At 37.8% G+C, this 22,538-nt stretch overlaps 1 protein-coding gene across 5 annotated transcripts in view; it reads right to left on the bottom strand.

The window, feature by feature from the left end:
- RNF216 (ring finger protein 216) overlaps positions 1-22,538 on the bottom strand; it is a 194,877-nt gene that overhangs the window by 140,809 nt on the left and 31,530 nt on the right. For all 5 annotated transcript variants that reach the window (XR_009497600.1, XR_009497599.1, XM_059897049.1 and 2 more), the window contains exon 3: positions 21,087-21,220. Coding sequence is in view for 3 of the 5 variants with exons in the window: in XM_059897049.1 (XP_059753032.1) it covers positions 21,087-21,220 (134 nt within the window). In the remaining 2 variants the exon portion in view is untranslated. The remainder of the gene's footprint in view (positions 1-21,086; positions 21,221-22,538) is intronic.

Below are 22,538 nucleotides of genomic sequence, written 5' to 3'. Positions count from 1 at the left end.
GAAAACTCTCATACTATCATTCGTTGCTTGTGAATTTAGGAAAGCAATTTGGTATTACTTATTTTTTTTAAAATGTATATTCTTATGATTTGTCAATATTGTTTTTCAATATCTATTCTATAAACCCTTACGTATCCAAAGGAGGCATATTCACTGCCACACTGCTTGCAACATAAAAAGAAAAACACTGGAGACACTGTGAAGTTTGTTCCTAAGTGAATAGTTAAGTAAACTATTATTTATCTGCTCTACAAAATACTCTCCAACTCTCCACCCCTCCAAGAGGTAGCTCTATATGTAATGAAATGGAAACGTCACCAATAAACGTTATTACGTGAAGAAAAGTTACAAAACAATTCATACACAGACTGATTCTATTCTTTAAAAAAATCAAAACACAGACATAGACATACCATTTCTAAAAGCATACACACACACACACACACACACACGCGAATACATATGAATTCAAAGAAAAAGATCTGGAAGGACACATGCCAAACTAGTGACAACAGTTCCTCTGGGAAACCTCTGGGGCAGAAGGGGCTGGTGAAGACAGACTTCAGTTTTATCTGTATTGTTTCAATTTCTATAGAGAACACAATCATATGTTATTTATAAATTTAAAAAGTGGAATGCCCAATTTTAAGGTAGCAGAATAAAGATGTCTCTGATCCTTCTCTTCTCTGAAATCACCCCAATCCAGAGAGGAGAATGAGACACAGAACTGAAAATCTTTGATAAAACCAGCAGACATCTGTGATCGCAAATCACAATATATATGAGAAGGAGCTGGTAAATGTAGTGAGGAAAGTCTAACCAGATTTTAGGAAAGGCAGAGAAAGCTTCAGAAAGGCTGAGTTTTCCAAAGTAGGTGGTGTGGCCTGGCGGGCAAAATCAACTCCTTGCTTGGAAGAATGGGAACCTCCACTCCATTTGGCAGCAAGGATGTTCTGAGGAGGTTAGACTGAATGAAGACACACGTCTCTGCTGGAGGTAGGCTGTCAGTGAGGCAGGAGGGAGAGAACTTTGAACTGGGCTGCTCTGAAACTGGCAGTATCTGCCAGGCAGTAAGAAAGAAAGAAGCATACGTGCATGTAAGCACACCTCCCCCACCCACCGCCACCCCAATGTCCTCTGTCATAGGAAGAATTCCTGCTAGCCAAGAATAGTGCCTGCACCTTTCCCCAACATAAATGCCTGCAAAGAGCTGGTCCAGGAAAACTTCAAATGCATTCAAAGTTGAGTAGTGATAAAGAACAACCAGTACAGAAACTATATTAAGATACCTAACTATTGAAAAAAGAAGTGGTAGATGAGCAACACATATGATAAAATCAGTACTACACAGTGAATGAAATGAGAAAAGAGAGAAGCAAGAACACAAAGAAGTAATGAAACAATTAGCTATTCAATATAAATGTTCTAAATCATGGTTTTGTAGAAATAAGGTAACCATCAAATGTTGGGAGGGGAAATGGAGAAGCTGAGGGTCAAAAGATACACTTAAAGCTAATAAATCAACATATAAGGACATATATAACGACAGCAGTTGAAAGTATAAAAGTACTAGAAGAACTAAAAACAAACAAAAAAACCTAAGGATAAAAACCTTTCAAATTATCAGCAAGGACACATGCCCCCAATATAAATAAAATAAAACCTCAAAAATGCAGGGAATATAGTGAAAGATCATTTTTAAAAGCAATAAAAATATAAAGCATATTAAACACTATGAGAGAACTAATAAAAACAAAGTATAATGGTCACATTAATAAATATAAATTAGATCAATTCACCTATTTAATTTAAAAGTCTCTTTAAATAGAACCACTAGGCAAAACCCAACTATATAATCAACTACAGGCATACCTCAGAGATACTGCAGGTTTGGTTCCAGACCACTGCAATAAAGCGAGTATCCCAATAAAGCAAGTCTCATGAAGTTTTTGGTCTCCCAGTGCATAGAAAAGTTATGTTTACACTATACCATAGTCTATTAAGTGTGCAATGGCATTATGGTTAAAAAAAAATGTACATATTTAATTTTTTAAAATGCTATTGGAAAAATGGTGCCAAAAGACTTGCTCAATGCAAGGTTGCTACAAACCTGCAATTTGTTAAAAAAAAAAACAAAACAGCAATATCTGCAAAGCACAGTAAAAAGAGACATGCCTGTATACAATCAAGAGTTACTAGACCACTGTGATTCATAAAGCACATGGACAAAGACACCAAAGTGGATTTCTGATTCTAGTAATGGCATGCTAGATCATTCAGATCAACCCTTCTACTGAGTAAAAGCAGAAACCCTGGTCAAAATATCAAAGCAAAACCAAAACATCTACTTGAAGGCCTCAGGACCCAGGAGGAAGAAATCCAACAAAATAAGCTACTTTTCTTCTACAGATGCATTTGCCAATCCCAGACCTGGATGAAGAATGAGAAGACTGAACAAAACCTTTGGTATCTTTTTTGAGGAGCTAAGTGCACAAAATCGGAATTCAGAACTCACCATGGGGAGGAGTTCTGGTAAATCTCAAGCTCTAGGGTCATTCCTTGAAGGGTACACCACTGAAGTTAGGGTAAACTGGAAATATGCTCGACCTCCCAGAAGCTGAATCCTAGTTTCAATAGTTTAAATCTCTGGATCTGAGTTTCCTGGTCTCCCAAACCTTCTTTGAGAAACAAATATAGGCCTTCTTTGAAGAAAGATAACATCACCTAGAACCTCAAAATTTTCATATATAGTGATACTACTACTCAACAAAAAATAACCAGGCATATAAGAAGTTGATGCAACATAATAGAAAACCAAAACCAAGAGAAGTAATAGACAACAGAAACAAATCTACAGTGATTTCAAATAGTGAAGCTATCAGACATGGATTCTAAAATAACATGCTTAGCATGTTTAAGGAAATAAAAGACTAGATTGAAAGTTTCACCAGAGAACTAGAAACTGTTACAAAGAAAGAAAAAAAATAAAGTATCAAAAGGAAATTCCAGAATGTAAAAATACAGTAACTGAGATCAGGAATCAATGGATCAGTGCACAGCATTTTAAATAAACACAGTTGAAAAGAAAAATTAGTGAACGGAAAGACAGGTCAGAAGAAAATAGCCAGAATAATGCATAGAGACACAAAATGATTGAAAATTAGATAAGAGAATAGGAGACATATAATACAGTGAAAAGGTTTTACCCAACTATGTAACTAAAGTTCTAGAAAAAGAGAGAGATAAGAAGCAATATCTGAAGATAAAATACAAAATTCAAGCAGAACAGCAGCTTGATTTCATTTCTGAAGATCTAAGCTGGATAATTAAAAAAAAATCCAAACAGAGACCTAGATACAGCAATAGGAAGACTGCAGAAATCAAATACAAAGATAAAAATTTAAAGCAGCAGCACACACTGCTTTCAAAAGGAAAAAATAAGACTGACTGACTTTTCAACAGAAAAATGGAAGCCAGATGGATAAACAACAAGGTCCCACTGAATAGCACAGAGAACTATATCAATATCCTATGATAAACCATAATGGAAAAGAATATAAAAAATATATATATGTATAACTGAATCACTTTGCTGTATAGCAGTAATTAACACAACATTGTAAATCAACTATATTTCAATTAAATAAATAAATCAAAGAAAAAGAAAAATGGAAGCAAAAAATACTGGAATAGTATCTTCCTTGTGTTAAAAGAAAATAACTGCCACATTGAATTCTATACTCAATGAAAATATCAGACTTACTATAAAGAAAATCCTAAAGAGTGTTCTTTAGGTAGAGTAAAAATAATCTCTGTTTTAAGGCCAGAGATGCAGAAAGGAATGAAGACCAACATAAAAAGATAAGTATCTGGAGAAGGTAAAGTGATTACTGATTGTTTAAAACAATGTATACAGGGGCTTCCCTGGTGGCACAGTGGTTAAGAATCCACCTGCCAATGCAGGGGACACGGGTTCGAGCCCTGGTCCGGGAAGATCCCACATGCCACAGAGCAACTAAGCCCGTGCGCCACAACTTCTGAGCCTGCGCTCTAGAGCCCGTGAGCCACAACTACTGAGCCTGTGTGCCACAACTACTGAGCCTGCACTCTAGAGCCCGTGCTCCGCAACAAGAGAAGCCACTGCAATGAAAAGCCCGCGCACCGCAACGAAAAGGAGCTCCCGCTCTCCGCAATTAGAGAAAGCCAGCGCACAGCAATGAAGACCCAATGCAGCCAAAAATAAATAAATAAAATAAATTTTAAAAAATGTATACAGAATTAAAATATATTAAAAAACCCAGTATTTAAGTTGGGAGGTGAACAAATAGAGTTAAAGTGTTTTAAAGTCTTTACAATCCTCAGAAAAAGTTTAAAACACTAATAAACATTAGTGCTGAGGCCTCTATGATGTGAGGAAGCCTGAACTAGCCTTTAAAATAGACCATATGGGGGGACTTCCCTGGCGGTCTAGTGGTTAGGACTTCGCACTTCCACTGTAGGAGTCGCGGGTTCGATCCCTAGTCGGGGAACTAAGATCCCGCAGGCCACACGGTGTGGCCAAAAAAAAAAAAGGTTAAAATAGGTCATATGTAGTATTAGACATGATACCAAAACAAGTGACAAAGGAAAAAGATAAACTGAACTTCAAAGTTTAAAACTTTTGGGCTTAAAGGATACTATCAAAAAAGTAAAAAGACAATTCACAAAACTAGAAAAAGTATCCACAAATCAAGACATCTGATAAGGTACAGTATTCAGAATATATAAAGATTCAATAATAAGACAACACACTTTAAAAATGAGCAAAGGGGGACTTCCCTGGTGGCACAGTGTTTAAGAATCCGCCAGCCAATGCAGGGGACAGGGGTTCGAGCTCTGGTCCAGGAAAATCCCATATGCCACAGAATAACTAAGCCCATGTGTCACAACTACTGAACCTGTGTTCTAAAGCCTGCGAGCCACAACTACTGAGCCCACGTGCCACAACTACTGAAGCCCGCACGCCTAGAGCCCATGCTCCGCAACAAGAGAAGCCACCGCAATGAGAATCCCGCGCACGGCAACGAAGAGTAGCCCCCGCACGATGCAAGTAGAGAAAGCCAGAGCACAGCAACGAAGACCCAATGCAACAAAAAATAAAACTAAAAAAGAAAAACAAAACAAAAAAAACAAACCAGCAAAGGATCTGCATAGACATTTCTCCAAAGATATACAAATGGCCAGTAAGCACATGAAAAGAGGCCAACATCATTAGCCATCGGGAAATGCAAATCAAAATCATAATGAGATACTGCTTCACAACCATGAAGTTGGCTATAATAAAAAAGATAGACAGCAATTATTGGTGAGAATATGGAGAAGTTGGAACACTCACACTGCTGGTAAGAATGTAAAATGGTGCTACTACTATGGAAAACAGTCTGGGAGAGTAAAATACAGAGTTACCTTGTGATCCAGCAATTCCATTCCTAGGTATATACCTGCTATGGTCTATACTCCCTCTGCCTCCAAATTCATATGTTGAAATCCTAATCACCAAAGGTAATGGCAGCAGTAGGGGGAGTCTTTGGGAGGTGCTAAGTCATGAGGGTAGAACCCTCATGAATGGGATTAGTGCCTTTATAGAAGAGGCTCCAGGGAGATTCCTAGCTCCTTCCACCATGTGAGGACACAGTGAGAAAGTGTCAGCTATGAACCAGGAAGAGGACCTTTACACGATCATGCTGGAGTCTTGATCTTGAACTTCCCAGCCTGCAGAAGTGTGAGCAATAAATTTCTGTTGTAAGCTACCCAGTCTGTGGTATTTTGTTATAGCAGCCCAAATGGACTAAGACAATACTCAAGAGAAACGAAAACATACGTCCACAGAAAAACTTCTACATGAATGTTCATAGCAGCATTATTCATTATTCATAATCACAAAAAAGTGGAAGCAACTCAAATGTCCATCAATTGATGAAAGGCTAAACAAGATGTGGTATATCCACACAATGGAATATTATTCAGCAATAGAAAGGAGTGAAGTACCGATTCATCCTACATCACAGATGACCTTGAAAACGTTATGATAAATGAAAGAAGTTGGTCACAAAGGACCAAATAGTATATGATTCTGTTCATATAAAATGTCTAGAATAGGCAAATCTATAGAGTCAGAAGTGGTTAGTAGTTCTTAGGACTGGGTGGAAGAGAAGAAGGGAGGAGGGAAGATAATGGTTAGCTCATCAAATCAAGAAAAAAGGCTAAAAAAACACAACTACACTAAAATAGAAAAGGAAAATGGAGGAACCATAGGTTCAGAGTAAGTAGAAAGAACAGGCTATTTTGTTTAACTCTATTAAATACATTAAAAAACGCTGAAGAAATAAATGACTTTCTAGAAAAATATCAGGGACCAAAACAGATACTGAAAGCAACAGAAATCTAGACATGTCGATCACCAAAGAAGTTGAAACAGTTTCAAAGAACCGTCCTCCATGAAAAGAAATAGCCCAGATGCCTTTAGAGTAAGTTCTACCAAATCTTTAAAGAACAGGTAACTCCAACATTATTTAAAATATTTTATCAGAGCACAGAAAAAGAAAGAAAACTTCTAGACTCTTCATGAAGTCAGAATAATGTTTATAAAAAATTTGTCAAGGACAGCCCAGGCACACACACACCCCTACGGGCCAATCTCACTCGTGAGATCTATGGAGAAAACCCTAAATAAAATCTTAGCAAATAGAATCTAACAGCACATTACCATCATATTGTAATACCATTACCAAGCAAAGTCTGTCCAGAGACAAAATAATTTACCACATTAACAGATTTTTAAAAAATCACATAATAATCTCCACAGATGCTGAGATTGAATTTGATAGAATTCTACATTTACTCATTAATAAAAACTTGAAATAAAGTAGATAGCTACTTCCTTAACATAATTTAAAAATGGTATCTCAAGCAAAAAGTCACCATCACACTTAAGAAGAAATATTAAAAGTATTCCCATTTATGTTAGTGGCTATTTTTCTTATTTCTATTACCGCTATTACTTAAAAATTTTGAGGAATTATCACAATATAATTAGACAAGTATAAAAACTGGAAAGGAAGAAACTGTAAGTATCATTATTTACAGATGGACCAGATACCATTCCTTGGGTCAACTGAAAAATGACTACAGACAATAAAAACAAGCTGACTGATTATGAAATTAATATAAAAACCAACAGACTTTTAAATTAAAAAAAACAAAGGTTAAAAAGGTACACAGAAGAAAAGATGCCATTTGCAAAAGCAAGAGAAAAGATAAAATAACCAGGAACAAACTTAAAAATGTTTAAGATCGAACCGGGCAGGAGCTGCCAGCAGCCGGAGCAGCGCCGCCGGGAGCCGCTAGCCGCGAGCCCCAGCTGCCCCGCGCCCGCTCCAAATCTTGCTGGGTCTCCGTTCCGCCGCCAGCAACTGCAAGGAGGCATCATGTAGCAGCAGCCGCAAACCCACCTCGGATTTGCAACTCTTTTTTTTTTTTTTTTGGGTGGGGTGGGGGGCGCGGCAAAATTCTATCTCCGCCCACGCTTTCTTGCCTATTCCCATTTGCAAGCTGCATCTGCCTCTAAGAAATTGAGGGGTTCAGGGTAGGGTGGGGAGCTGTAAATCAGACTTGGACCTGCAGCACCCCCGCACCTAGAAGGCCACCATGACTGAGGAGAGCTCTGAGGTGCCCAGGGAGTTGATAGCATAAAGGATGTTATTGGCAGAAAGATAAAGACTGCATTGAAGAAGAAAGTAAAGTTGGAAGTGAAGGGAGACAAAGTTGACAACAAAGTGCTGTCTGAGCCGTGTGGATGAAAGGCTCTTGGTGCTCCAGCCAGGCATCAGGGCTGTGCCTCTGAGGTGGGAGAGCCAACTTCAGGACACTGGTCCACAAGAGACCTCCCAGCTCCACGTAATACCAAATGGCGAAAATCTCTCAGAGATCTCCATCTCAACATCAAGACCCAGCTTCACTCAACGACCAGCAAGCTACAGTGCTGGACACCCTATGCCAAACAACTAGCAAGACAGGAACACAGCCCCATCCATTAGCAGAGAGGCTGCCTAAAAACATAATAAGGCCACAGACACCCCAAAACACACCACCAGACGTGGACATGCCCACCAGAAAGACAAGATCCAACCTCATCCACCAGAACACAGGCACTAGTCCCCTCCACCGGGAAGCCTACACAACCCACTGAACGAACCTTAGCCACTGGGGACAGATACCAAAAACAACGGGAACTACGAACCTGCAGCCTGTGAAAAGGAGACCCCAAACACAGTAAGATAAGCAAAATGAGAAGACAAAAAACCACACAGCAGGTGAAGGAGCAGGGTCAAAACACACCAGACCTAACAAATGAAGAGGAAATAGGCAGTCTACCTGAAAAAGAATTCAGAATAATGATAGTAAAGATGATCCAAAATCTTGGAAATAGAATAGACAAAATGCAAGAAACATTTAACAAGGATGTAGAAGAACTAAAGAGGAACCAAGCAATGATAAAAAACACAATAAATGAAATTAAAAATACTCTAGACGGGATCAATCGCAGAATAACTGAGGCAGAAGAACGGATAAGTGACCTGGAAGACAGAATGGTGGAATTCACTGCTGCGGAACAGAATAAAGAAAAAAGAATGAAAAGAACTGAGGACAGTCTCAGAGACCTCTGGGACAACATTAAACGCACCAACATTCGAATTATAGGGGTCCCAGAAGAAGAAGAGAAAAAGAAAGGGACTGAGAAAATATTTGAAGAGATTATAGTTGAAAACTTCCCTAATATGGGAAAGGAAATAGTCAAGTCCGGGAAGCACAGAGAGTCCCATACAGGAGAAATCCAAGGAGAAACACGCCAAGACACATATTAATCAAACTATCAAAAATTAAATATAAAGAAAACATATTAAAAGCAGCAAGGGAAAAACAACAAATAACACACAAGGGAATCCCCATAAGGTTAACAGCTGATCTTTCAGCAGAAACTCTGCAAGCCAGAAGGGAGTGGCAGGATATACTTAAAGTGATGAAGGAGAAAAACCTACAACCAAGATTACTCTACCCAGCAAGGATCTCATTCAGATTTGATGGAGAAATTAAAACCTTTAGAGACAAGCAAAAGCTGAGAGAGTTCAGCACCACCAAACCAGCTTTACAACAAATGCTAAAGGAACTTCTCTAGGCAAGAAACACAAGAGAAGGAAAACACCTACAATAACAAACCCAAAATATTTAAGAAAATGGGAATAGGAACATACATATCGATAATTACCTTAAATGTAAATGGATTAAATGCTCCCACCAAAAGACACAGACTGGCTGAATGGATACAAAAACAAGACCCATATATATGCTGTCTACAAGAGACCCACTTCAGACCTAGAGACACTTACAGACTGAAAGTGAGGGGATGGAAAAAGATATTCCATGCAAATGGAAATCAGAAGAAAGCTGGAGTAGCAATTCTCATATCAGACAAAATAGACTTTAAAATAAAGACTATTACAAGAGACAAAGAAGGACACTATATAATGATCAAGGGATCGATCCAGGAGGAAGGTATAACAATTGTAAATATTTATGCACCCAACATAGGAGCACCTCAATACATAAGGCAAATACTAACAGCCATAAGAGGGGAAATCGACAGCAACACAATCATAGTAGGGGACCTTAACACCCCACTTTCACCAATGGACAGATCATCCAAAATGAAAATAAATAAAGAAACACAAGCTTTAAATGATACATTAAACAAGATGGACTTAATTGATATTTATAGGACATTCCACCCAAAAACAACAGAATACACATTTTTCTCAAGTGCTCATGGAACATTCTCCAGGATAGATCATATCTTGGGTCACAAATCAAGCCTTGGTAAATTTAAGAAAATTGAAATCGTATCAAGTATCTTTTCCGACCACAACGCTATGAGACTAGATATCAATTACAGGAAAAGATCTGTAAAAAATACAAACACATGGAGGCTACACAATACACTACTTAATAACGAAGTGATCACTGAAGAAATCAAAGGGGAAATCAAAAAATACCTAGAAACAAATGACAATGGAGACACGACGACCCAAAACCTATGGGATGCAGCAAAAGCAGTGCTAAGAGGGAAGTTTATAGCAATACAAGCCTACATCAAGAAACAGGAAACATCTCGAATAAACAACCTAACCTTGCACCTAAAGCAATTAGAGAAAGAAGAGCAAAAAAACCCCAAAGCTAGCAGAAGGAAAGAAATCATAAAGATCGGGAGGAGATTAACCAAGATGGCGGAGTAGAAGGACGTGCTGTCACTCCCTCTTGCGAGAGCACCAGAATCACAACTGACTGCTGGACCATCATTGACAGGAAGACCCTGGACTTCACCAAGGAGGATACCCCACGTCCAAGGACAGAGGAGAAGCCACAGTGAGACGGTAGGAGGGGCGCAAGCAGAGTAAAATCAAACCCCGTAACTGCTGCGTGGGTGACTCACAGACTGGCGAACACTTATACCACAGAAGTCCACCCACTGGAGTAAAGGTTCTGAGCCCCACGTCAGGCTTCCCAACCTGGGGGTCAGGCAACGGGAGGAGGAATTCCTAGAGAATCAGACTTTGAAGCCTAGTGGGAATTGGATTGCAGGACTTTGACGGGACTGGGGGAAACAGAGATCCCACTCTTGGAGGGCACACACAAAGTAATGTGTGCATCAGGACCCAGGGGAAGGAGCAGTGAGCCTGGGGGAGACTGAACCAGACCTACCTGCTGGTGTTGGGGGGTCTCCTGCAGAGGCGAGTGGTGGCTCTGTTTCACCGTGGGGATAAGGACACTGGCAGCAGAGGTTCTGGGAAGTTCTCCTTGGCGTGAGCCCTCCCAGAGTCTGCCATTAACCCCACCAAAGAGCACGGGTAGGCTCCAGTGTTGGGTTGCCTCAGGCAAAACAGCCAACAGGGAGGGAACCCAGCCCCACCCATCAACAGTCAAGTGGATTAAGGTTTTACTGAGCTCTGACCGCCACAGCAACAGGGAGGGAACCCAGCCCCACCCATCAACAGTCAAGTGGATTAAGGTTTTACTGAGCTCTGACCGCCACAGCAACAGTCAGCTCTACCCACCACCAGAGCCTCCCATCAAGCCTCTTAGATAGCCTCAACCACCAGAGGGCAGACAACAGAAGCAAGAAAAACTATAATCCTGCAGCCTGTGGACCAAAAACCACAGTTACAGAAAGATAGAGAAGATGAAAAGGCAGAGGGCTATGTACCAGATGAAGGAACAAGAAAAATCCCCAGAAAAACAACTAAATGAAGTGGAGATAGGCAACCTTCCAGAAAAAGAATTCAGAATAATGATAGTGAAGATGATCCAGGACCTCGGAATAAGAATGGAGGCAAAGATTGAGAAGATGCAAGAAATGATTAACAAAGACCTAGAAGAATTAAAGAACAAACAAACAGAGATGACCAATACAATAACTGAAATGAAAACTACACTAGAAGGAATCAATAGCAGAATAACTGAGGCAGAAGAACGGATAAGTGACCTGGAAGACAGAATGATGGAATTCACTGCTGCGGAACAGACTAAAGAAAAAAGAATGAAAAGAAATGAAGACAGCCTAAGAGACCTCTGGGATAACATTAAACGCAACAACATTCGCATTATAGGGGTCCCAGAAGGAGAAGAGAGAGAGAAAGGACCAGAGAAAATATTTGAAGAGATTATAGTCGAAAACTTCCCTAACATGGGAAAGGAAATAGCCACCCAAGTCCAGGAAGCGCAGAGAGTCCCATACAGGATAAACCCAAGGAGAAACACGCCGAGACACATAGTAATCAAAGTGGCAAAAATTAAAGACAAAGAAAAGTTATTGAAAGCAGCAAGGGAAAAACGACAAATAACATACAAGGGAACTCCCATAAGGTTAACAGCTGATTTCTCAGCAGAAACTCTGCAAGCCAGAAGGGAGTGGCATGATATACTTAAAGTGATGAAAGGGAAGAACCTACAACCAAGATTACTCTACCCGGCAAGGATCTCATTTAGATTTGATGGAGAAATCAAAAGCTTTACAGACAAGCAAAAGCTAAGAGAATTCAGCACCACCAAACCAGCTCTACAACAAATGCTAAAGGAACTTCTCTAAGTGGGAAACACAAGAGAAGAAAAGGACCTACAAAAACAAACACAAAACAATTAAGAAAATGGTCATAGGAACATACATATCGATAATTACCTTAAACGTGAATGGATTAAATGCCCCAACCAAAAGACATAGACTGGCTGAATGGATACAAAAACAAGACCCATATATATGCTGTCTACAAGAGACCCACTTTAGACCTAGGGACACATACAGACTGAAAGTGAGGGGATGGAAAAAGATATTCCATGCAAATGGAAATCAAAAGAAAGCTGGAGTAGCTATACTCATATCAGATAAAATAGACTTTAAATTAAAGAATGTTACAAGAGACAAGGAAGGACACTACATAATGATCCAGGGATCAATCCAAGAAGAAGATATAACAATTATAAATATATATGCACCCAACATAGGAGCACCTCAATACATAAGGCAACTGCTAACAGCTATAAAAGAGGAAATCGACAGTAACACAATAATAGTGGGGGACTTTAACACCTCACTTACACCAATGGACAGATCATCCAAAATGAAAATAAATAAGGAAACAGAAGCTTTAAATGACACAATAGACCAGATAGATTTAATTGATATATATCGGACATTCCATCCAAAAACAGCAGATTACACGTTCTTCTCAAGTGCGCACGGAACATTCTCCAAGATAGATCACATCTTGGGTCACAAATCAAGCCTCAGTAAATTTAAGAAAATTGAAATCATATCAAGCATCTTTTCTGACCACAACGCTATGAGATTAGAAATGAATTACAGGGAAAAAAACGTAAAAAGGACAAACACATGGAGGCTAAACAATACGTTACTAAATAACCAAGAGATCACTGAAGAAATCAAAGAGGAAATCAAAAAATACCTAGAGACAAATGACAATGAAAACACGACGACCCAAAACTTATGGGATGCAGCAAAAGCAGTTCTAAGAGGGAAGTTTATAGCTATACAAGCCTACCTAAAGAAACAAGAAAAAGCTCAAGTAAACAATCTAACCTTACACTTAAAGAAACTAGAGAAAGAAGAACAAACAAAACCCAAAGTTAGCAGAAGGAAAGAAATCATAAAGATCAGAGCAGAAATAAATGAAATAGAAACAAAGAAAACAATAGCAAAGATCAATAAAACTAAAAGTTGGTTCTTTGAGAAGATAAACAAAATTGATAAACCATTAGCCAGACTCATCAAGAAAAAGAGGGAGAGGACTCAAATCAATAAAATCAGAAATGAAAAAGGAGAAGTTACAACAGACACTGCAGAAATACAAAGCATCCTAAGAGACTACTACAAGCAACTTTATGCCAATAAAATGGACAACCTGGAAGAAATGGACAAATTCTTAGAAAGGTATAACCTTCCAAGACTGAACCAGGAAGAAATAGAAAATATGAACAGACCAATCACAAGTAATGAAATTGAAACTGTGATTAAAAATCTTCCAACAAACAAAAGTCCAGGACCAGATGGCTTCACAGGTGAATTCTATCAAACATTTAGAGAAGGGCTAACACCCATCCTTCTCAAACTCTTCCAAAAAATTGCAGAGGAAGGAACACTCCCAAACTCATTCTATGAGGCCACCATCACCCTGATACCAAAACCAGACAAAGACACTACCAAAAAAGAAAATTACAGACCAATATCACTGATGAATATAGATGCAAAAATCCTCAACAAAATACTAGCAAACAGAATCCAACAACACATTAAAAGGATCATACACCACGATCAAGTGGGATTTATCCCAGGGATGCAAGGATTCTTCAATATACGCAAATCAATCAATGTGATACACCATATTAACAAATTGAAGAATAAAAACCATATGATCATCTCAATAGATGCAGAAAAAGCTTTTGACAAAATTCAACACCCATTTCTGATAAAAACTCTCCAGAAAGTGGGCATAGAGGGAACCTACCTCAACATAATAAAGGCCATATATGACAAACCCACAGCAAACATCATTCTCAATGGTGAAAAACTGAAAGCATTTCCTCTAAGATCAGGAACGAGACAAGGATGTCCACTCTCACCACTATTATTCAACATAGTTTTGGAAGTCCTAGCCACGGCAATCAGAGAAGAAAAAGAAATAAAAGGAATACAAATTGGAAAAGAAGAAGTAAAACTGTCACTGTTTGCGGATGACATGATACTATACATAGAGAATCCTAAAACTGCCACCAGAAAACTGCTAGAGCTAATTAATGAATATGGTAAAGTTGCAGGATACAAAATTAATGCACAGAAATCTCTTGCATTCCTATACACTAATGATGAAAAATCTGAAAGAGAAATTATGGAAACACTCCCATTTACCATTGCAACAAAAAGAATAAAATACCTAGGAATAAACCTACCTAGGGAGACAAAAGACCTGTATGCAGAAAACTATAAGACACTGATGAAAGAAATTAAAGATGATACCAACAGATGGAGAGATATACCATGTTCTTGGATTGGAAGAATCAACATTGTGAAAATGAGTATACTACCCAAAGCAATCTACAGATTCAATGCAATCCCTATCAAATTACCAATGGCATTTTTTACGGAGCTAGAACAAATCATCTTAAAATTTGTATGGAGACACAAAAGACCCCGAATAGGCAAAGCAGTCTTGAGGCAAAAAAATGGAGCTGGAGGAATCAGACTCCCTGACTTCAGACTATACTACAAAGCTACAGTAATCAAGACAATATGGTACTGGCACAAAAACAGAAACATAGATCAATGGAACAAGATAGAAAGCCCAGAGATTAACCCACGCACCTATGGTCAACTAATCTATGACAAAGGAGGCAAAGATATACAATGGAGAAAAGACAGTCTCTTCAATAAGTGGTGCTGGGAAAACTGGACAGCTACATGTAAAAGAATGAAATTAGAATACTCCCTAACACCATACACAAAAATAAACTCAAAATGGATTAGAGACCTAAATATAAGAGTGGACACTATAAAACTCTTAGAGGAAAACATAGGAAGAACACTCTTTGACATAAATCACAGCAAGATCTTTTTTGATCCACCTCCTAGAGTAATGGAAATAAAAACAAAAATAAACAAATGGGACCTAATGAAACTTCAAAGCTTTTGCACAGCAAAGGAAACCATAAACAAGACGAAAAGACAACCCTCAGAATGGGAGAAAATATTTGCAAATGAATCAACGGACAAAGGATTAATCTCCAAAATATATAAACAGCTCATTCAGCTCAATATCAAAGAAACAAACACCCCAATCCAAAAATGGGCAGAAGACCTAAATAGACATTTCTCCAAAGAAGACATACAGATGGCCACGAAGCACATGAAAAGATGCTCAACATCACTAATTATTAGAGAAATGCAAATCAAAACTACAATGAGGTATCACCTCACTCCTGTTAGAATGGGCATCATCAGAAAATCTACAAACAACAAATGCTGGAGAGGGTGTGGTGAAAAGGGAACCCTCTTGCACTGTTGGTGGGAATGTAAATTGATACAGCCACTATGGAGAACAATATGGAGGTTCCTTAAAAAACTAAAAATAGAATTACCATATGACCCAGCAATCCCACTACTGGGCATATACCCAGAGAAAACCGTAATTCAAAAAGACACATGCACCCGAATGTTCATTGCAGCACTATTTACAATAGCCAGGTCATGGAAGCAACCTAAATGCCCATCAACAGACGAATGGATAAAGAAGATGTGGTACATATATACAATGGAATATTACTCAGCCATAAAAAGGAACGAAATTGAGTCATTTGTTGAGACGTGGATGGATCTAGAGACTGTCATACAGAGTGAAGTAAGTCAGAAAGAGAAAAACAAATATCGTATATTAATGCATGTATGCGGAACCTAGAAAAATGGTACAGATGAGCCAGTTTGCAGGGCAGAAGTTGAGACACAGATGTAGAGAATGGACATATGGACACCAAGGGGGGAAAACTGCGGTGGGGTGGGGATGGTGGGGTGCTGAATTGGGCGATTGGGATTGACATGTATACACTGATGTGTATAAAACTGATGCCTAATAAGAACCTGCAGTATAAAAAAACAAACAAAACAACTAATACTAAACTTTCATTGGGTTATTTGTATGGAAACATGTTAATATAAATGTTTCAGACATTACATGAAATTTCTAAAAATCTTATATTTGTATTTGTATGGAAATATGTATGGAAATATGTTAATATAAATGTTTCAGACATTACATGAAATTTCTAAAAATCATATTTGTATTTGTATGGAAATATGTATGGAAATATGTTAATATAAATGTTTCAGACATTACATGAAATTTCTAAAAATCTTATATTTGTACTTGTATGGAAATATGTATGGAAATATGTTAATATAAATGTTTTAGACATTACATGAAATTTCTAAAAATCTTATATGTTCTGGTATAATGTTATAAGTAATAATCCTATTTATTACTTTAAAATGTATATCTCAGAAATAACTAATTTTCTTGTCAACTGCATTATTATGAACTGTCATCAAATCTTTAACCGTGGTCATTTTTAAGTCTTTTGTCATTTACAGACAGTTCTGGGTGTACTCTGATGATTTTGCAAATATGTTCCTATAAAAGGGTTTCATCTTCAAGAAATACATGGAAAAGACTCTGACAAGTACAGGTTTCTGGTAACGGACTGTACTGCTGAACTGAATGAATAAGCATTTTCAGAACTCTAATGAAAAACTGATGAACTCATAAAAGTGCTAACAAAAGATCAAGATGAAAAAAAAAAATTAATTACATGGGACTGAGTGAACTGATGAGGATGAGTATAATTTTTGTGACTTTCTGTCTGAATTTAAAAAAAAAAAAAAAAAATTCCACAAGGACTCAGAGGCAAAGAATATACAAATCAATTTTCACTGCAAAGTAAAGGAGCTGTTACAGTGGAGGATTACTGGACTGAATGTCAATACTATGACATAGTATGAGTGTGTTTCATGTTTGGTAATTGCAATCATTGTTGCTTTTGTTGTGGTCATCCATGTACAATGCTTGGTGTCAGTCGATTTATCTCTTGTAAAAATAAAATACAGTGTGTGTGTGTGTGTGAAAAAAAAAAAAAAAAAAAAAAAGAAATCATAAAGATCAGATCAGAAATAAATGAAAAAGAAATGAAGGAAACAATAGCAAAACTCAATGAAACTAAAAGCTGGTTCTTCGAGAAGATAAACAAAATCGATAAACCATTAGCCAGACTCATCAAGAGAAAAAGGGAGAAGACTCAAATCAATAGAATTAGAAATGAAAAAGGAGAAGTAACCACTGACACTGCAGAAATACAAACGATCATGAGAGATTACTACAAGCAACTCTATGCCAAAAAAATGGACAACCTGGAAGAAATGGACAGATTCTTAGAAATGCACAACCTACCGAGACTGAACCAGGAAGAAATAGAAAATATGAACAGACCAATCACAAGCACTGAAATTGAAACTGTGATTAAAAATCTTCCAACAAACAAAAGCCCAGGACCAGATGGCTTCACAGGCGAATTCTATCAAACATTTAGAGAAGAGCTAACACCTATCCTTCTCAAACTCTTCCAAAATATTGCAGAGGGAGGAACACTCCCCAACTCATTCTACGAGGCCACCATCATCCTGATACCAAAACCAGACAAAGATGTCACAAAGAAAGAAAACTACAGGCCAATATCACTGATGAACATAGATGCAAAAATCCTCAACAAAATACTAGCAAACAGAATCCAACAGCACATTAAAAGGATCATACACCATGATCAAGTGGGGTTTATCCCAGGAATGCAAGGATTCTTCAATATATGCAAATCAATCAACGTGATACATCATATTAACAAATTGAAGGAGAAAAACCATATGATCATATCAATAGATGCAGAGAAAGCTTTCGACAAAATTCAACACCCATTTATGATAAAAGCCCTGCAGAAAGTAGGCATAGAGGGAACTTTCCTCAACATAATAAAGGCCATGTATGACAAACCCACAGCCAACATTGTCCTCAATGGTGAAAAACTGAAACCATTTCCACTAAGATCAGGAACAAGACAAGGTTGCCCACTGTCACCACTATTATTCAACATAGTTTTGGAAGTGTTAGCCACAGCAATCAGAGAAGAAAAAGAAATAAAAGGAATCCAAATCAGAAAAGAAGAAGTAAAGCTGTCACTGTTTGCAGATGACATGATACTATACATAGAGAATCCTAAAACTGCTACCAGAAAACTACTAGAGCTAATCAATGAATTTGGTAAAGTTGCAGGATACAAAATTAATGCACAGAAATCTCCTGCATTCCTATATACTAATGATGAAAAATCTGAAAGTGAAATTAAGAAAACACTCCCATTTACCATTGCAACAAAAAGAACAAAATACCTAGGAATAAACCTACCTAAGGAGACAAAAGACCTGTATGCAGAAAATTATAGGACACTGATGAAAGAAATTAAAGATGATACAAATAGATGGAAAGATATACCATGTTCTTGGATTGGAAGAATCAACATTGTGAAAATGACTCTACTATCCAAAGCAATCTACAGATTCAATGCAATCCCTATCAAACTACCACTGGCATTTTTCACAGAACTAGAACAAAAAATTTCACAATTTGTATGGAGACACAAAAGACCCCGAATAGCCAAAGCAATCTTGAGAACGAAAAATGGAGCTGGAGGAATCAGCCTCCCTGACTTCAGACTATATTACAAAGCTACAGTAATCAAGACAGTTTGGTACTGGCACAAAAACAGAAATATAGATCAATGGAACAGGATAGAAAGCCCAGAGATAAACCCACGTACATATGGTCACCTTATCTTTGATAAAGGAGGCAAGCATATACAGTGGAGAAAAGACAGCCTCTTCAATGAGTGGTGCTGGGAAAATTGGACAGCTACATGTAAAAGTATGAAATTAGAACACTCCCTGACACCATACACAAAAATAAACTCAAAATGGATTAAAGACCTAAGTGTAAAGCCAGACACTATCAAACTCTTAGAGGAAAACATAGGCAGAACACTCTATGACATACATCACAGCAAGATTCTTTTTGACCCACCTCCTAGAGAAATGGAAATAAAAACACAAATAAACAAATGGGACCTAATGAAACTTAAAAGCTTTTGCACAGCAAAGGAAACCATAAACAAGACAAAAAGACAACCCTCAGAATGGGAGAAAATATTTGCAAATGAAGCAACCGACAAAGGATTAATCTCCAAGATTTACAAGCAGCTCATGCAGCTCAATAACAAAAAAACAAACAACCCAATCCAAAAATGGGCAGAAGACCTAAATAGACATTTCTCCAAAGAAGATATACAGATGGCCAACAGACACATGAAAGAATGCTCAACATCATTAATCATTAGAGAAATGCAAATCAAAACTACAATGAGGTATCATCTCACACCGGTCAGAATGGCCATCATCAAAAAATCTACAAACAATAAATGCTGGAGAGGGTGTGGAGAAAAGGGAACCCTCCTCCTGCACTGTTGCTGGGAACGTACATTGATACAGCCACTATGGAGAACAGTATGGAGGTTCCTTAAAAAACTAAAAATAGAACTACCATACGACCCAGCAATCCCACTACTGGGCATATACCCTGAGAAAACCATAATTCAAAAAGAGTCATGTACCAAAATGTTCATTGCAGCTCTATTTACAATAACCAGGACATGGAAGCAACCTAACTGTCCATCATCGGATGAATGGATAAAGAAGATGTGGCACATATATACAATGGAATATTACTCAGCCATAAAAAGAAATGAAATGGAGGTATTTGTAATGAGGTGGATGGAGTTAGAGTCTGTCATACAGAGTGAAGTAAGTCAGAAAGAGAAAAACAAATACAGTATGCTAACACATATATACGGAATCTAAGGGGAAAAAAAAAAAAAAAAGCCATGAAGAACCTAGTGGCAAGACGGGAATAAAGACACAGACCTACTAGAGAATGGACTTGAGGATATGGGGAGGGGGTGGGGTGAGATGTGACAGGGTAAGAGAGGGTCATGGACATATATACACTACCAAATGTAAAATAGATAGCTAGTGGGAAGCAGCCACATAGCACAGGGAGATCAGCTCGGTGCTTTGTGACCGCCTGGGGGGGTGGGATGGGGAGGGTGGGAGGGAGGGAGATGCGGGAGGGAGGAGATATGGGAACGTGTGTATATGTGTAGCTGATTCACTTTGTTATAAAGCAGAAACTAACACACCATTGTGAAGCAATTATACTTCAATAAAGATGTTTAAAAAAAAAAAGTTTAAGATCTATAGTAAGAAAAATTCAAAATGCTCTGGCTGAGGAATATAAAAGAAGGTTAGACTGAAAGACAAAACTTGTTCTTAGTTAGAAAGGGTCAATATTATAAAAATTGTTCTATAACAATAAAATATGTTTTAAATTAAACAAACTATCTACCTATCTTTTGAAATTAGAAAAGCTGATCTTAAAATTTGCATTAAAATATAAGCACAAAATATCCTGGATGAGTCTGAAAAATGTAGAGTAATAAGGGGAGATGGGCACTACCTGATATTAAGATACATTATAAGGACATAGTAATTACAACACTGTGGACTAGTACATAAAGAGTCAAAGCAATAGTGCAGAAGTTAAGTTCAGAAATAGACCAAAACATATGGTTTCTGACGTCTAAGCTAAGGGGACATCAGGCAGGGTATAAAAGAGGCTGTTCTCAGAAATGTAGAACAAGTGCAAACAAGTAGTGCTACAAGTGTAGCACAAGAGGTGCTCTCAGCTGTTCTACAAGGCCGCTACCCACTACTGAGTGGCTGAAGAATCAGATTATTAACTTGCAATATGCCTCATCACGGTAAGTTTTAGAAAACTCACTTCCGCCAGGATGACATCATCATCCAGGTCCTCTTCATCATGCTGCTGAGGAGCTGGGGTGACCAGCATTGGAACCCCTTCCTCATCAGAGGAGTCAGATATGGTGATGGGTCCATCTCTGAGACTGATCCAGTCTAAAAGTAGGCAGAGAACACTGTTAGGAGGAGGTGGGCATAATCACATTGTTCTTTAATTCAACTTTAGCATGAAAAGGGTCAAGCCTAAAGCCAAGTTTACAGCTATTGGAGTGTTAACTTATCTCCTCAAGCAGCACATGCACCCAAGCATTAAAATGAGCCATTTTTCCATGCTGATCTTTGCCAATAATTCATTTTGGGAATTACCAGAGAAAACCTGACAATTATTGTGCTCAAGATTATCAACTTTTTCTTATAATAGACTGGAGGAATCTGTTGATAAAATCTTGACTGCTCATTTCTTAAAAGTGAAATCATGGCCTCCCATCTCACCTCTATTCTTCCAAAGGAATACAAAACACTGCTTTATTCAAACTGATAGGTCTGAAAAAACTTTCACTCAGAAACAGTAAAATTTTCACTTAATATTTAAAATATTAAAATTTGCTCACCTTAGACACAAACCTTAAGTATCACTTACGCAAACATATTTCAGTGTTTTAGTCAAACACCCATTTATCATCTATGACAATAAGCACTTTAACTTTCCTGTTTCCTTTTAAATATAACTACAGTTAAACTAACCATCTATTGATAGATGTAATAATTCTGTTAAAGGTCTCCAAGTCCTTTTATTCATTTGAAGACAAAGCACGTTTGATATGAATTACTGGATAACACAAATTAATAATTCCTCCATTAAAACTCTAATATTTTTCTCAAGGTTAATGCCTCATGTATTTTTATGTTACCTAACAATTTGAAAATCAATATAAAACCAATTATCTCATTTCATTCCTGTAACAGGGCTGTGGTAATGCCAAGATAGTAGTTTAAAACAGGTACATCCATGGGATCTAAGGTCAGACTGCCTGGATTCCAGTCTCAGCTCTACCACATACTAGCTATACGATGCCATTATTTACTTCTTTAGGCATCCACTTCCTCAACATTAAAGAAAGGCTAACAACACTGCCTACTTCAAATAGCTGTATTACCTAAAATGCTTGTTTATTATAGTACTTGACACACAGTGAAGTTGCCTGATTTTAAGTCCAATGCTACCTACACAGAAACAACCAACTGAACTGAGGGCCTGCGGAAGTACATTATAGAGGATTTCTCTTAAACTTGCATAATGAATCCAAGTGATTATCACCATCACCTGCTGAAACCCTACTAAAATGATAGTAAAGGAACTTTTAAAAAGTATAACCTCGTAAGTACACAAAGAAGAGAAAAGGAGATAATAGCCAGCAAGAGATTTAAACAAAATTCTGGAAAACAGCAGATTTACACATGGCAAGAGCTCTAG

This window comes from Balaenoptera ricei, chromosome 15 (assembly GCF_028023285.1).
Source record: "Balaenoptera ricei isolate mBalRic1 chromosome 15, mBalRic1.hap2, whole genome shotgun sequence".
NCBI classification, from domain to species: domain Eukaryota; kingdom Metazoa; phylum Chordata; class Mammalia; order Artiodactyla; family Balaenopteridae; genus Balaenoptera; species Balaenoptera ricei.
Note: the sequence above shows the minus strand (reverse complement) of the source record. Positions and strands in the feature narration are given on the sequence as shown.